The 14,798-nt window shown below is 45.4% G+C and overlaps 1 protein-coding gene across 11 annotated transcripts in view; it reads left to right on the forward strand.

Moving 5' to 3' along the window:
• Positions 1-14,798, forward strand: part of LOC122389401 (peripheral plasma membrane protein CASK-like) — a 55,734-nt gene that overhangs the window by 22,939 nt on the left and 17,997 nt on the right. For 8 of the 11 annotated variants that reach the window (XM_043381382.1, XM_043381377.1, XM_043381380.1 and 5 more), the window contains 2 exons: positions 10,073-10,237; positions 13,341-13,409. In XM_043381382.1, the coding sequence (XP_043237317.1) occupies positions 10,073-10,237; positions 13,341-13,409 (234 nt within the window). The remainder of the gene's footprint in view (positions 1-10,072; positions 10,238-13,340; positions 13,410-14,798) is intronic. The other 3 variants (XM_043381385.1, XM_043381387.1, XM_043381388.1) reach the window with 1 other exon arrangement.

Genomic DNA, 14,798 nt, shown 5'->3' on the forward strand with positions numbered 1-14,798 from the left:
CCGTGTGTACCCTGCACCGTTTACCGCTTGTCGCTATCTTGCTTTGTTCTCGAGATCTCGCTGTCGCTGCCGCTCGTAAATAATGGACAAGTCATAAAAATGACCTGACCTGAGGTCAACGCAGGGCAATAGACACTTTTTTATTATCGCATATGAATGACAATTGATAAGGCTTTAATCGTCACCAGACAAAGTTGCAACTTGCAGTGGGGAAAATATCAAGGTCACCTGACCTTGATATTTTCCAACTCGTAAACATGACGTTTACGAGTATTTCGATTCTTCCTATCTTGAGCTTATGGATCACTGTTAATCCGCACTCCGCTGGGGTTCCTGGATTTCTACGTCCTACTGGGGAATGTTCGAACACCCCTCCGTTATAACTCGCCTCCTGGGCCACGTAGCGATTCGTGGTAGAGGGCGTTCGAAAAAAGTGTCAAAAATAATAACGAAATGACTAAGATCATTTTTAGGTCAGTTTGAAGGTCAGGTCACCACAGGTTATTAAAAGGTCAAATTTTGCCTACATCGACAAATTTCGACTAAAGGCCGCCCCACACTGGAACTCGCATGCGGGTTGCGAGTTTGCGGGTTTTGAGTTTGCGGGCATAATACCAATTCATAGAGTGATTAAACCGTTCCCTTATGGTGACTTCATAAATGCAGTGAAGCCGGTACACCTTCAGAAACCTACATATAGGTAGTCGCAATACCAGCGCAACGAGCCAAAATTCGACTCCAACGAAAAACCCGCAAACCTCGCAGAACTCGCAGACCTCGCAGCGAGGAAACTCAAAAGTTGACTCAAAACCAACTTATGGAATGCGATGCAAGGTCGCTTGCAAGCAAAAAATATGCAGACTGGCTTGTTAGATGGTATTGTGGGTCACTCAGCTTAGATTGTATTATCTGATTTTGAAGAAACCGCAAAACCCAAAAACTCGCAACCCGCATGCGGGTTCCAGTGTGGGGCGGCCTTAAGCGTCGCATAACTCGGGAACCAATAGAGCTACGGCGCGCGGAAAACCGCGATGGATGGCCCTTTTAGCGCTCCTTCTGAGTAATGTACTCAAATTTGACCTAAGGTCAACGGTATAGCCTGCAGAGAGCAAAAAAAAAAAAAAATCAAAATTGATGTTTTTTTGTGGAAAGTGTTCCTACAATGACTTTTGACTCATAACTTGTACAAAATTACTTTCAACGGCATCGTGCTCTTCTAATCGATACGTGCCTAATGAACAGTTGACCTTAAAAGGTCAGCTTAAAAAGCTGATCTCAGGTCAAGGTCATGACTGACCGGAAAAGGTCGTGTTGAATACCATTCGAATCGTATCGTCGACCTGAACACATCTAAGGGGGTTTTCTCGCTCTATCATGCCTCTATCAAAATTAGATATTAGCATAAAGTTCTCGGATACCTTTCGTGACATGAAATGACTTCAGGTGCAAGAAGAGGGATCGCGAGTACAATTATTTTATTCAATGATTAATGGTTACCTGTAACCAGATGTTTCAGAGTGTTTAGTGTGACATTCGTCCAAAAGAGGCGCATTTCAATTTTCTCCATTTGACTTAAAATGGAGGTTTGCAAAATTGACCGGACCTTCGGTCATCTATATCAAAAACCAGAGCCATACATTTTATGCATACTGTTGTCCCTATCAATTGCTGAAAGTTTCAAAGCGATCCGTCGGTCGTTGTAGCTATGACCAAGCATTGGAATTTACTCTGAGGTGAGGTCACTTGACGTGACTTGGTGACCTGACAATGAATGACACGGGTTTGAAATTTTTACTAAATTTGCAGAAAAGATGTAAGATAATGTGGCGCCGCCATTTTTTAACTATTCGCTAAAAACCGCAGGGGGCACCGGGTATACAAACACCCTCCTGCATGGGGCGTGTTAACCCGCGCCCCACGGAGGCCCCCCTCTCGTTTTTCTGCAATAACTTCTGCTACACATATCGACGCGAAACTTTCAGTACCTTGGGCTGCATCAATTTGACACCTCGTGTTAAAATAAATATGAACTTCGTTGCTATATAGGTCGACCGGAAATGACGTCAGAGTGACGTCACGTTCGGCCGATTTCGACGCAAAAAAAAAAATGAACTACGGCAATTGCTCTCAAGAGCTCAGTTTTTGAAATTTGACAATCGGTCCAGTAGTTTCGGAGTAAGGAAGCCCCCCCCCCCCCCCCAACAGGGCGTGTTATAGTGTTATACGCAAACGTCAGTGGGGCGCGGGTTAAGCGCAAAGAGGACGTCAAATTCCAGATGAGCATCTGTGAAAACATCTAGCTTCAATGTGTCAAGGTCATCCAGAGGTCTATGGGTCATCATAGGTCAACTGAGATTATATCAGGTTTTTACATCACATTCATGTGTCACGTAGTGAATTTTTTAGTGTTCAACCATTAAAGTCTACTTTTCTACTTTATTTAAGATTTTTGTGTTACGACCCCCAAGGAGGCTGTATCATGTAGTTGGCCGTCTTCTACCTTCTGCTGTAGTCCGCTTTCATTGCTTAGTCTGGCAAGCGACAGTTAAGTTAACCGATTGACCTGGGACCTTAAAACTTCGGTATAGTTTATTTGTTTTATGTTACTCGCGGGAGAGTAACCACTGATGGATCCAGAAAGGCGGTCTTGGACGCTGCGGGGGGGGGGGGATGGGCATACCCTCAGAAAGATTTCTCCAAATTCCAAAAACTCATCGGATTTCGACTCCTTACGCACTGCTGTGCAGTTTAAAACAAACTCTTCCTCATAAAAGTTGTTTAGTTTTCGTTTTATTTCCGAAAAACCGCAATTTTCGTCGATTTCGGGCGCTGGGGGAGGGACATTTGCCCCAATGTCCCCCTCCCCCTGGATCCTCCAATGAGAGTAACACACATGTTTTTTTTTACAACTTGTCCTGTTATTGAATGTGGTGCCTACTGCCTAGTAACCGGCAAATCAAGGTGCGATAGGTGAGGGTAGTCCACTAATTCGTCTTTACTTTCATTCCAAGTGCTCATATTCAACGCTGCTGCCTGCTGTCATACCTTAATCCCTAACTAGAATTTAACGGTACCTACCGAATACTCCTAAATGAGATGGAGGGATTGTGTGAATGATTAAATTCGTAATGAGGATAACCCGCTGCAACGTTATAAGATTACCATAACCGACGTCGTGAATAGTCGGATAAATCAGAGGGGCCTAATGAAGCGTCGGCGTTGAAACGGAGATTTCGAATGTATTGTGCTTATTTAAGACGCGCACCGATAGGAGGCAGATATCTGCCCTCCCCCTCCCCCCCCCCCCGAGGTTTTTCGTGAATTGCGAATTTCGTAATTGGGGCAGTCCTGTAAGGGTGACAAGATTGCTAGTGTGTTGAGAGACTGTGGTATGGAATGACTCGAGGTGGTAAAGTTGAACCCCTAAAGAATGGGCCCCTGAAACCGGTCTTACTCTTTACCTAGATGTACTCCGGCTCCTGCAAAATAATGATGTGATCGAATCCAGCTAAGCTATCAGTAAAAAAAAAAAAAATGAAATCGTGTCAATCTACAGCTCCTGCCCAAGATATTAATACATTTTAGATTCGTATAACTTACCCATTTTATGATTGTGGCTTTGGTTCAGGTCATAGGTACCTATTAACCCGCGCCCTGGTGGGGTCTGTTTATAACGCGACCTGGTGGGGGGGGGGGGGTATTTTTTGCCCCCCCCCCCTCGTATCTCCGAAACTACTGGACGGATCCGCAAAATTCAAACGGCGTTCGAAAGGCCTGTCAAATTTGTCGAGGGAAACCAAATTTCATTGACCTCGGGGTCACCGATGACGTCACAGGTCAGGTCAAAGATGAAATGTTTCACCGTTCACGGGTCTTCTAGGGAATGCGCTATAACACCGAGGAAAACGCATTTTGTCGAGAATCAGCGATAGGGCGTCAGATGCCTAGTAGATATGTCGCTATTAGAGGTCACTGACAATACCAGGTCAGGTCACAGGTCAGGTCACCAAGGGTCACAGGTCGGGTCACATGAGCCCAACTTTACAAAGGTTGTGTGATGCATGTTTTATGGCCAATTTTTCATTTCCAACTCAATGGTGCTGGTTACAAGACTATCAGGTACGGCTTAGGTCACTTTCTGGTGAAGTTCAGGTCAAGGTCAGGTCAAGGTCAGGCCAAAAAGGTCAAATTTTAAAGTTGATAGTTTTGCATAAAATGGGTATTGATTCGATGCAGCTCGTCACGGGGAGTCTAATGGTGGTCTTTGTTTTGCGCTACGGGGTCTAGAATTGCTAAAAATTGAGTTTGAAAATTTGACGTCATCAATTTTGAACAGTTTTTTCGCTATAACTTCGCCAAAAAAAGAGGTATCAATCTCAAATTTGGTATGTGGATGGAAGGCGGTAAGGACTATCACATATATTCCGGTTTTTGCGAAATTCAAAAAACTTTTTGGATTTTTCGATTATTATATCCATAAAAATTATTTTTTGATTTTTGGGGTTCAAAATCCAAAAATTTCAAAAATCCGAGATAGCAGTTGTGTAGCCCTGTCAATTCTACAGCTTTTATGTCTTTATCATTTTTCTGTATTTGCAAAGCTATAGGCCTGACAGCTCTTCCCGCGAAACCCTTTTTTGGGTCGAAAACGGCAGAACATGACGTCACTCTGACGTCATTTCCGGCCAACCTATCATAGCCTTTGGAAAAAATTTTTGGTCACAATGTGTAAAATTGATGTCCGGGAGGGTACTGAAAGTTTGGTGACGATCGGCGCAGCGGTTCTGGAGATATATTGAAAAGTCTGGAGGGGGGGGGGGCAAAAAATAGCCCCCCCCCCCACCAGGTCGCGGGTTAATGACCTTATCATTAAAATGCAACGAGGGAAAGTGCAATTACCTCATGGTAGTTACAAGGGTGGCAAAACCACGAGGTAATTGTTTACCCACTTTTAGGTTTGGCATTGTCAGCGAGGGAAGAGCGGCATGAAGTGAACGCCGTGCTCGGGGGCTGTGCTAGACCACAGTGTATGTAAATATGCTGGGTAAGGGTGGGAAGCGAGTGTTATTGGGGAGGAACGCTGTGTGTGGTTTGGACTGGATGGAGTGTGTAGCACGATGATCAGCGGCGGAGCGAGAAGGAAGACGTGATTGCGAGGGCTGTGCTGCTGGAGCTGCCTGTCTGTGGATTGTGACGACTGCGTAGTTCGTGCGTGTCATGTGGTCCAAGTGCGACGAATTCGAGCTACTTAAGTTGCTACCAATTGAGCATACGCTGTACTATGGGCGTGGCCCGTCATATAACTCAAACTGCGTAATGCGTCCAAATATTTATAATCGGCCAGACGATTTTGACGACCTTTCGGGTGTTACACAAGTGAGCACCCCACCTAATTACGGAGCGAGCGAAGCGAGCGGAGTCTTACGTAGAATAACGGAAATTTCTGAGTATGAGCGGCCGGCCGGCCGGCCGGCCGTGGTCACGATTCTGCGACGCTTATATCTCAGCAACCACTTGACCGATTTACACGCGGTAATTTTTGTAGGGTAGCTTCATTCCTTCTACCAAGTATTGGACTATTCCCGATGCATGTGGGTGACCCCTTATGCACGTGCCACGTGCAAAACGAAGAGGTGTCACTTTTGTAATTGTTGCAATATCTCGGTAACTGCTGGGCCGATTGCGCTGACAGTTGGCATGTAGGTAGGCACCCACTATGCAATGCATATCCATGTGCCACAGTTGGGGTGCTGCTGCACGTGCGCACGTGCAGGGGTCGATTACAGATCTCGAGAACGGCTGGACCGATTGCGCCCAAATTTGGTACGTGGCTAGGGACCGGATAGAAAAGTGCCGTGCACAAGTCAGTTGGGACCCATTTTGCACGTGCGCACGTGCAGGGTGCCGCTTCCAGATCTCGAGAACGGCTGGGCCGATTGTGCTCAAATTTGGCACATCGTTAGAGACCGGTTAGTAGGGTGCTGTGCACAAGTCAGTTGGAGGTACCGCCTCGCAATTTCGCACGTGCAAGGCCCACCCTCTCGCTCGCTCCGTTAGTCGCCCCAAAAGGCGTTATACTGGTGGAAAATCCGGGATGCATGAGTGCACCTACAAGTGAGACTTGGAAAATGTGTGCCTTATTTTACCATTTTCAAGTCCCGAGCATGGTGTAATCATTCAAAACTCCGATATGCGAAGGTTTTTATGGTCGTCTTGTGCCACTGCCAACTGTCCCGTGTGCAATGTTATCCCGATGCACAGTGATGCAAATGGGGTTCACGAGTGGCCATAAATACCCAAAAGTCAAGTTTACCAAATCGAGTTAATTGCGATATGGCCGAGTAGACAAATGTTTGGGGCATCTGAAATCACATGGTTTTCATGTTTTTTGTCAAAACCGGCCTCGTGTATAATCGTCAGAAGTCGTGACATTTTCTAGGTCGTAAAATGACGGTCAGACACTCGCAAGTTCAAACGCCGCTGGTTTGCGTTCATTTCGTACAAATTGAAAAAATTATGCATGGAAATGATCCCCAAAGCCTTCTGCTTCTAATGCCGGGTCACAAAAAGCCGTATCTCATTCGCTTTGGCGGTAATCTGACTATTTATCATCATGTTGCAATCGCAGTTTTTTACTAAGTAAAAAATGCTTTCGTTTCACCTACAGCACTTAACACAGTGTGTGCCCATTAGTCCACCATACCATAGCCTTCCCTAATCATTTCTGAGTCGCATCGTGAAAGAATTAAGGCGCTAGCACAGGGCTGACCGGCGCTACAGAGCTTTTTGTCCGGGTGGTCTGGTGCCGCAGTGGGCGCGCCGCCCGGGCCGCCTGCTGCGCCGCGGCACCCGACTGTGCCGGACGAAAACTTCTGTAGCGCCGGTCAGCCCTGTGCTAGCGCCTTCATTCTTTCACGATGCGACTCAGAAATGATTAGGGAATGCTATGATATGGTGCACTAACGGGCACACACTGTATGAAGTGCTGTAGGTGAATTGAAAGCAAATATTTTTGGTAAAAAACTGCGGTTGCAACATGATTACAAATAGTTAGCTCACCGCCGAACCAAAATAGATACGGGTTTTTATGACGTGGCATTAGAAGCAGCAGGTTTCGGGGATCATTTTCATGTATAATTTTTGCAGTATGCATGACATGAACGCACGCTAGCGGCACTTGAATTTCAAGTACCTGACAGTCATTTTACGACATCGAAAATGTCTCGTCTTCTGACAATCCTACACGAGGCCGGTTTTGACAAAAACATTAAAATCATACTTTTTCAGACACCCCAAACATTTGCCTGACTGACCATATTACGATTTATTCGATTAAGTGAACTTGAATTTTGGGCCTTTTTCGTATTTATGGCCACTCGTGAACCCCATTTGCATCACTGTGCGATGGTAACCTCCAAAAGCCTCCGGCCATGTCTGCAGGGTAATAAAGCCGACATGAATGGGAAAAAACGCTCGCCCGGGTGCGCTCTCTATACGGCGCAACGAATGGCGTGTTAATGAACTCGTTGTTGGGTAGCTCAGCTGCGTCAATTAGGCGGGTCTGATGCTGGAACGGGCAGTGAAGCTCCCTATGTTGCGATATTTGCATGCTGAACAAGCTTGTGCTTGATGTTAATCCCTGAACCGATTCCGTTTTAGACGGCTCGGAATCAAACCATTCTTAGTCGGTCATCAGATGTCAATCAGCTCAATAACTGGCTGTGGTACGGGTAACGGAATTGGAATACCAATAGACTGTTTGTGAAACCTGGAGTTGGTTAGATTTCACGAGATAATAACATTTTTAGAGCACCTAGCTAACAGATGTAAAATAATAATGTTATCTTTGATACATCATTTTGTGTATTTTGCCTCATGCCTAAATGACCTATATTTCTCTCTATTAGTAGATGCAAATCCAAATGCATGTTTCTAAACGTCCCCTTCGGATTCCGCATACATTACCTGACCAACAGCGTGAACATGTTCATAACGATAAAGTCTTTGAATATATTTGGTGGTTTTTATTCTGAGCCGTCATAAACGAAATCAGTTTGACTGGATTTTGTCAGTCATCCTGTTTTCATTGGAAAGTCATTGATACGTAATATTAAAGGTATATTATCTATGACTGAATTCCATTTGTTTGCTCGTTGCACGTGTCCATCAGTTCGTAGCTTGTTAGTTATGTCATGACTACATGACTTGTTAGTTATGTATTAACGTCATTAATTAACCCCTTCTTACCGGAACAGACTTCTTGTTATTGGTGATATTATCAGCCCCAAAACTACATACCTCCCTTGCAGACATGTGCATGGATCCGAGAAAATGGATCTCGGATCTGATCCAACGTATCCTGATCTCTGATCCGACGGGATCATAGATCCAGCTCTCTAATTTTTCGAGAGATCCATAGGGATCACAGATCCGAGTCTCATTTTTTGCTTGAGATCCAGGGGGATCATAGATCCTCACTTATGTGTTGTCAACACAGAAATCCTCCAAAATACTTGTTGCAACTCATAAACGTTCTGTTGTAGTGATTTTATGTGATTGCACGTCATAATCCATAGTTTTGTAGCACTTTTTGACATAGAAACCCTTTTAAATATGGTTTCAAATGTTGTGCATGGTGGGATCCCCTCAGAACATAGATCCATGTTCTTGGTTTATCGTCAGATCGTATGAGATCATAGATCCAAGGTAAATTTTTCACGCCGGATCCGATGAGATCATAGATCCTAACCTGCAGTTTGCTTCGAGATCCACTGGGATTATAGATCCATCGCTCGGATCCATGCACATGTCTGCTCCCTTGGACGCTTGGCCATGATTACTAGGTCCCCGTGCCAATTGAACAGGGTTCGACTGACCCGCCTCCTGGCTGCTGTCTCCACCCTCCAGCCTCCATCCCCGGCACACTTTTATCGTTCCCCACTTTGGAATCATGCCTCCCATACCTGATCATTCTTTCGGATTCATTATCTTGTATTCTTCCTGCGTTTTTATCTCGACTGTATAGCCACGAGGAAGTGGGTTTTACTGAGTGAACATACGTTGTGTTGTGTGACCAGTGTAGATACACTTGGTTCTTTGGTCAAACATAATAAATAACGTAATCGAACATTTTGTAGAAGTCATAAGAAGTCTAGCCGATGCAACGCCTATACTACTAGGAACTTGAATTAGATAAAATTTGCATTGCTATTAAAACGGCAATGCTTTTAAAGGGTAACTGGCAGTGCCTGTTTAGAGTGCCTCCTGGATTAATGGAAATCGATCTATTCGCTCAGTGTGGGCTCCCAAACCTTGGGTAATCAGAGGAATAAGCAATCGGCAGCATGTCCGCTGGCACGCTGCAATATGACAAAAATAATAACAGGAAAGTGAAGAATGTCATTGAATGAAACAGGAGACGTTCTTTGTCTTAATTAATGGGGTTCAAATGCTTGATAAGTCTCCACCCAGACAATATTCTAAATGGACATAAACAGACGTGTCTGAAGCAGTGTCTACGGTCTACTGTCTCCAATATTTAATTGACTGTAAATCGTATAACCTTGTGAGAAGTGTTCATACGGACGTTGCCAACGCGCACTCAATTTGTATTTAGCCCATTCGGAAGTCTCGTATAATATCTCCACCGTGTTTTCGTTGTTTTTCAATGTTTGTGCTGACAGTGAGCTGTTGACTGGCGGTGATCAATGGTCGTGTTCCCCAGGATGCTCCATCGTCCCATTTTTGTCTCGCTGACCCCGATTATCCGGTTGGCTGGTCTCCACCAGGCGGGCACGGGTTCTCTGACGTGATGCGACGCCCGTCTCGGTGGCCGGATGCTTTTTGCTCATTGTTCCCTGTATGTCTTTTTGTCCCGTTAAAGTCCTCCTAACTTTCAAGGGGCTCTCCCCCAATAACACTGACCAGGGAGCCTTTGCTCGCGGCGTCCGTCGTCGGTCGGGCGGGCGCAGCGCCGCCTCGTGCCGTGCGCGCCTCCGCCGGCCGGCCGCGGGGGAGCGGCGGCTGCAGCGCAGGCCGGGCCGTGATTGTCGGCGCTGCGCTCTGTGCACAGGGGATCACGCTGAAGATGAGCGATGACGGCCGCTGCCTGGTGGCGCGCATCATGCACGGCGGCATGATCCACCGGCAGGCCACGCTGCACGTCGGCGACGAGATCAGGGAGATCAACGGCGTGCCCGTGGCCAACCAGAACGTCGACGTCCTCCAGAAGATCCTGGTAAGACGCTGCGCTGGAAATTAGAGACGGAATTGTGTCCATTTGCCCCATCAAATACTGTTTGACCATAGAAAGCAGAACAGAATGTGCCTGCGCCTCAGCATCAGGAGCCTGAACGTCGCCGATCGGTGACAAGTAAGTATGAGCACGTTTGAGGAAACTGCTGGACGATAATCAGGGATGTCGGGATGCATATGGATGAGAGAATTCGGGACTGGTCGATGCAAATAATGGTCATTTTGAAGTGCATGAGTTTGAGGTGTCAGTTTACGCTACAAATAAGTTTCATGTGTACCATAAGCGTTGCTTAAAAGTTGCAAACTCACATGCTTTTCTGTTTGCTCTTTTTCTTTGCTAAGCCGAAGCTATAGTTTTAGCCGAGGCTATGGTTTAAACTTCTGTTATATCTATGCAATTCAAAGAGGAAGCATGCAGACTGCTTTTTAATGTTTGAAATGGGATGATAGCCAGGAAAATCGTCCCTCGTCGGTCCTCGAGCTATCTATCATTTGTGTGTCAGTCGGTGCGAGTTTGTTGGGATCGTGCGCGCAGGTTAGGTACTGATGATGACTAGAGCGTGATATGTTGGATTGAATGACTAACTTGATATGTTTAGGTCAGATGCATTTTTGAAAACTGTGCATAATTTCTTAACAAACAACATTTAATTCAAAAAATTTTGCAGTATGGAAGTTGTGTTTTGTACTAAAACTTGTTATTTTTGTGTGTGGTGTATTTTGGTATTTTATGTCTGCCTCCCTTTCTGATGTTTTGTTCCTTCGATATCTTTATATTTATTATACAGGGTGTGCCATTAATTCGGTTACACTTTCAGGTAGGTACTATAGTTCGTTTTTCTTAAGTTTGCCCCTCACTGTAAACGTCTTTTTGAACACAGCACGAGAATTGCTAGCTGAGTTACTGAGAAAACTGGTTGGCGCACATTGATTTCACCAGATTTTACAGACGATCAATTTCATCAAATTTATTTACTTTTTCACAGACTCGTAGCTCGTATTTGCCAATACCTACAGCCCCACAGGGATAGACGACTTCTCAGCAATTATGTCTGAACTAATAAATAAATTGCACGGCACATAACATAACGTTAAATCGTCGGTGTTCGAACCTTATTTTGATAATATTATTCATATCTACAATACAATGTGCGCTAACCAGTTTTCTCAGTAATTCAGCTAGCAATTCTCGTGCTGTGTTCAAAAAGACGTTTACAGTGAGGGGCAAACTTAAGAAAAACGAACTATAATGAACAATTTCTTTCTCGCTTATTTTCTTTTCACAGATTAAAGTACCCATACCGTGATGCGTGGATCTGTAACGTTAGAATCTGTATCGGTGGTTTATCCACCAGGCGCCCCAGAAGGTGTCGTAGATTTTTTTCTGGTCTTGATCCTCTCGGGAATCTCCCATTGGTTCTTCAGCAAGCTCAAGTTAGACAATATTCAGCAACGCCGTTTGTCACGAACAATAGCACCTGGTTTTGCTCCACATTTGTCCTTTTTTATGCGAATTCGGGCACTTTTTCTGTAAGTCCTGCCTATGAACGTAGACATGTCGGGCCGTACGCCATTTAAGTCTCCAGAAGAGACCTCTGGCTGAAAAAACGCTGACTGCGGGAGGCTGATGTGTCATCGAAATCTCGCTGACGCAGGTGGTGACGGCTGTCGGTTTCTGCTTACCCATGCAGCTTCGTCAAATCCTGGTCGCTCATAGTACTTCACATCACTTCACATAATCACGTAACTTTTTTTCTTTTCTTCATTGCAGTTCGTAGAGAAATCTCTGCTTTGTTTTTGGTCTGGACCCGATCGTTTTGTGAAGTTTGGGTTGCGTGACTAATTAGGACTAATCGCTTCGGTTTTGGAACAGTTTTGGACCAAATGTCGTCTTTCTCTTCCTTTACGGTGTTGGCCTGGGAAACTTGGAAACAATTGCTTATTGTTATTTGTACGACGCCTTTGTTATCGACTGTATTGACTCAAACATTTTCGTATGACCCTCATGGCTTGCTAAACTGAAAGCCGTTTGGGTCATGGTTAATCCATTCACAAATGTTGTCCACTATTTGCTCACTTTTACGCGATGCTGCATGTTCGTTTACATCACTTTGCGAAATGCACGTTTCAACTGTCGACATAGCCCGGTTCCGGTAGGCTTCGGGACGGCGGGAGCTGCTGCACTTGGGATACTGTCCCTAACTCGCTGCTAGAGTGATGCGGAATGGGACAGCGAATCCAACTCCGGGGTGGCGGTCTTATTCCTAACTTAACGTGTGCGCTGAGACGCTTAATAACGATGCCAGTGGTAACGCTTTGAATATTTCAATAAAATGCAAAGTCATCTATTTAGATATTAGGTACTGAAGGGAATACGCACTACGCACAGCTCAAGCGTAACCGAAATAATGGGACACCCTGTGGTGGTGATGTTTTGTTGGTACCGTGAATGAAGCCAGTGCGTTTAACCCATAACTTTCTTTTTTCAGAAGGCTTAGTGTCGTGTTGTCCATATGTAAATATCGTTGCATAAATTGTGTTTTGTTTGCATTGTGACAAGTCTTTTTTTTCAAACGCACACGCTTTTATTGTCAAAATGATAGGATTGTCTCCCCGTGTCGCGCACTTCCGGGTGTTATTGCCCGTTTTACGTCAGGTTTACGAGTAGATGTGGGCCTGATGCTCGTCGTTCCATCCACTCTATGGGGCGAGGGCTGTCGAATGTTCCGTCCGATTTATGTTGTGCGGGTTTTTACTGTTTCCTCCGTATTTGTCCCCTGTGGGTGGTGTGGGTGCTTTCAATTGTTCTGTTCGTTCTTGTTACTTTTATGTGAGGCGGGTGCTTTTCGCTATTAAGTCCGTTCTGCGTGATGGGAGTGTAGTTCATTGTTTCGTCTATGTTGTGTTTTGTGAGCATTGCTCATTAATTACATGCGTGCATTTCACTTGACGTCAAGTTCCGAACCCCAAGCCATGATTGAAAATATATCTTCAGTGTTTTTATGTCAGAGGTTTCGCACCTTGCCTCTGATTCCCGACACGGGGGTACTGCTGACCAGCTAACCGGCACCTCTCCTTTGTTGCAGCGGGACTCGCGCGGCTCAGTCACCTTTAAGATCGTGCCGTCGTACCGGTCGGCGCCGCCAGCCTGCGAGGTAATCGACCCTTACGAGCTGTACCCCTGTTTGCGCGAGGCGCGCCGCGCGCCTCCCCTCGACTAGTCGGCCTGCCGGGGCTGCGCGCGCGCGCGCCTTCCTGTCTGCCCGTCTGTGCCTGCTGCTGGGTCCTGGTGCGCGCTGCCTGCTTTCCGGCTCTGCACTGAGCTTTACTTGTGCCAAACATAAATCACATTTATTTAACCCGCGCCCTAGGTGACCTGTGGACTCTGAAATCCCCCCCCCCCCCCCCTAACGATGAAAATTGCCTTCACAACCAAAGAGACCTCCTGGTGATACCTGAATGTGGATATCGTTTGTTAATGACACATCTTTGTAGTAAACATTTAAAAGCCTACAAAAAGGTTACGGGTTCTATTCGGAATAACGAGCAAGCCGTCTTAGGTCGTACAAGAGTAGGCAAAAATAGAGACACATTCAATTGAACGATTTTGTGCTATTTATGAAGGTCTCTTAGAGATACATTTAGCATAATTGGCATTGGTTAATATCAGGCGTATGTCGTTGATGTCAAAAAGAATACCTACCATGCAATGAGACGAGGGTTGCACCTATGAGATTCCTGGCTGAGAGGGTCTGCGGTTGCAAGGATTAGCTACGGCTAGTTGAAGTCCGTTAGAGGGGTGAACCGAACCGTATTAGGCTTTGATGAGCTCGCTAAACTTGAGAACCCAGATTCCCCAATTACCCCTGGATCACCCCGTTGGACGGAAGGGGTTCGGCCCTGCGCAAAACAAGTTTTATGTAGCTTGGGCTCCGGCTCTGTCAATTCATTTACTGAGAACTTAAAGTAGGATTTATAAAAAAGAATATACCTTAATCATTTGATAAGCAATTGGGAAGGGAATGACTCTCGCCTTGCACATCTCGCGGCTTTTGTTTGATGATAATTCCCTGAAATATTTGCTTCTGCACAGTGCAGCGGCGTGAATTTAAACGAGGCAACTGAAACGCCATTGTGATGATTTGATTTCATGCTTCTGTGTGGTGGTCTCTGAGTTTTTGTGCTCAAAGGGAGTGCGGAAATGAAGCGTGACATGAGTGAATCGCAAGTGCGTTTTGGACGATTTTTCTATGGCTTGCAGTCGCTTTGCGTATTAGGCATGAATGACTTCAGTTAAGTAGGCTCATGAACGGACACTTCAAATGGTTGTGCATCGATGGAATTGTCTCGACAAGACTAAGATGCCAAATATTTCCTTCCGTATTGGACCTTTCTGTCTCAAAATTATTGCAAAAACCCCGTGGCGACCTCCGGTGACATCAGATGACCTCAAATGCACGGTAAAATTTTACCTGTGAATAGTTACACTTGCTTTTATGATATAAACATTATGTATTATCGATTTTTTGGCGAAACGTGATGTA

This window comes from Amphibalanus amphitrite, unplaced genomic scaffold (assembly GCF_019059575.1).
Source record: "Amphibalanus amphitrite isolate SeventyFive unplaced genomic scaffold, NRLGWU_Aamphi_draft 000357F_arrow, whole genome shotgun sequence".
NCBI lineage: Eukaryota > Metazoa > Arthropoda > Thecostraca > Balanomorpha > Balanidae > Amphibalanus > Amphibalanus amphitrite.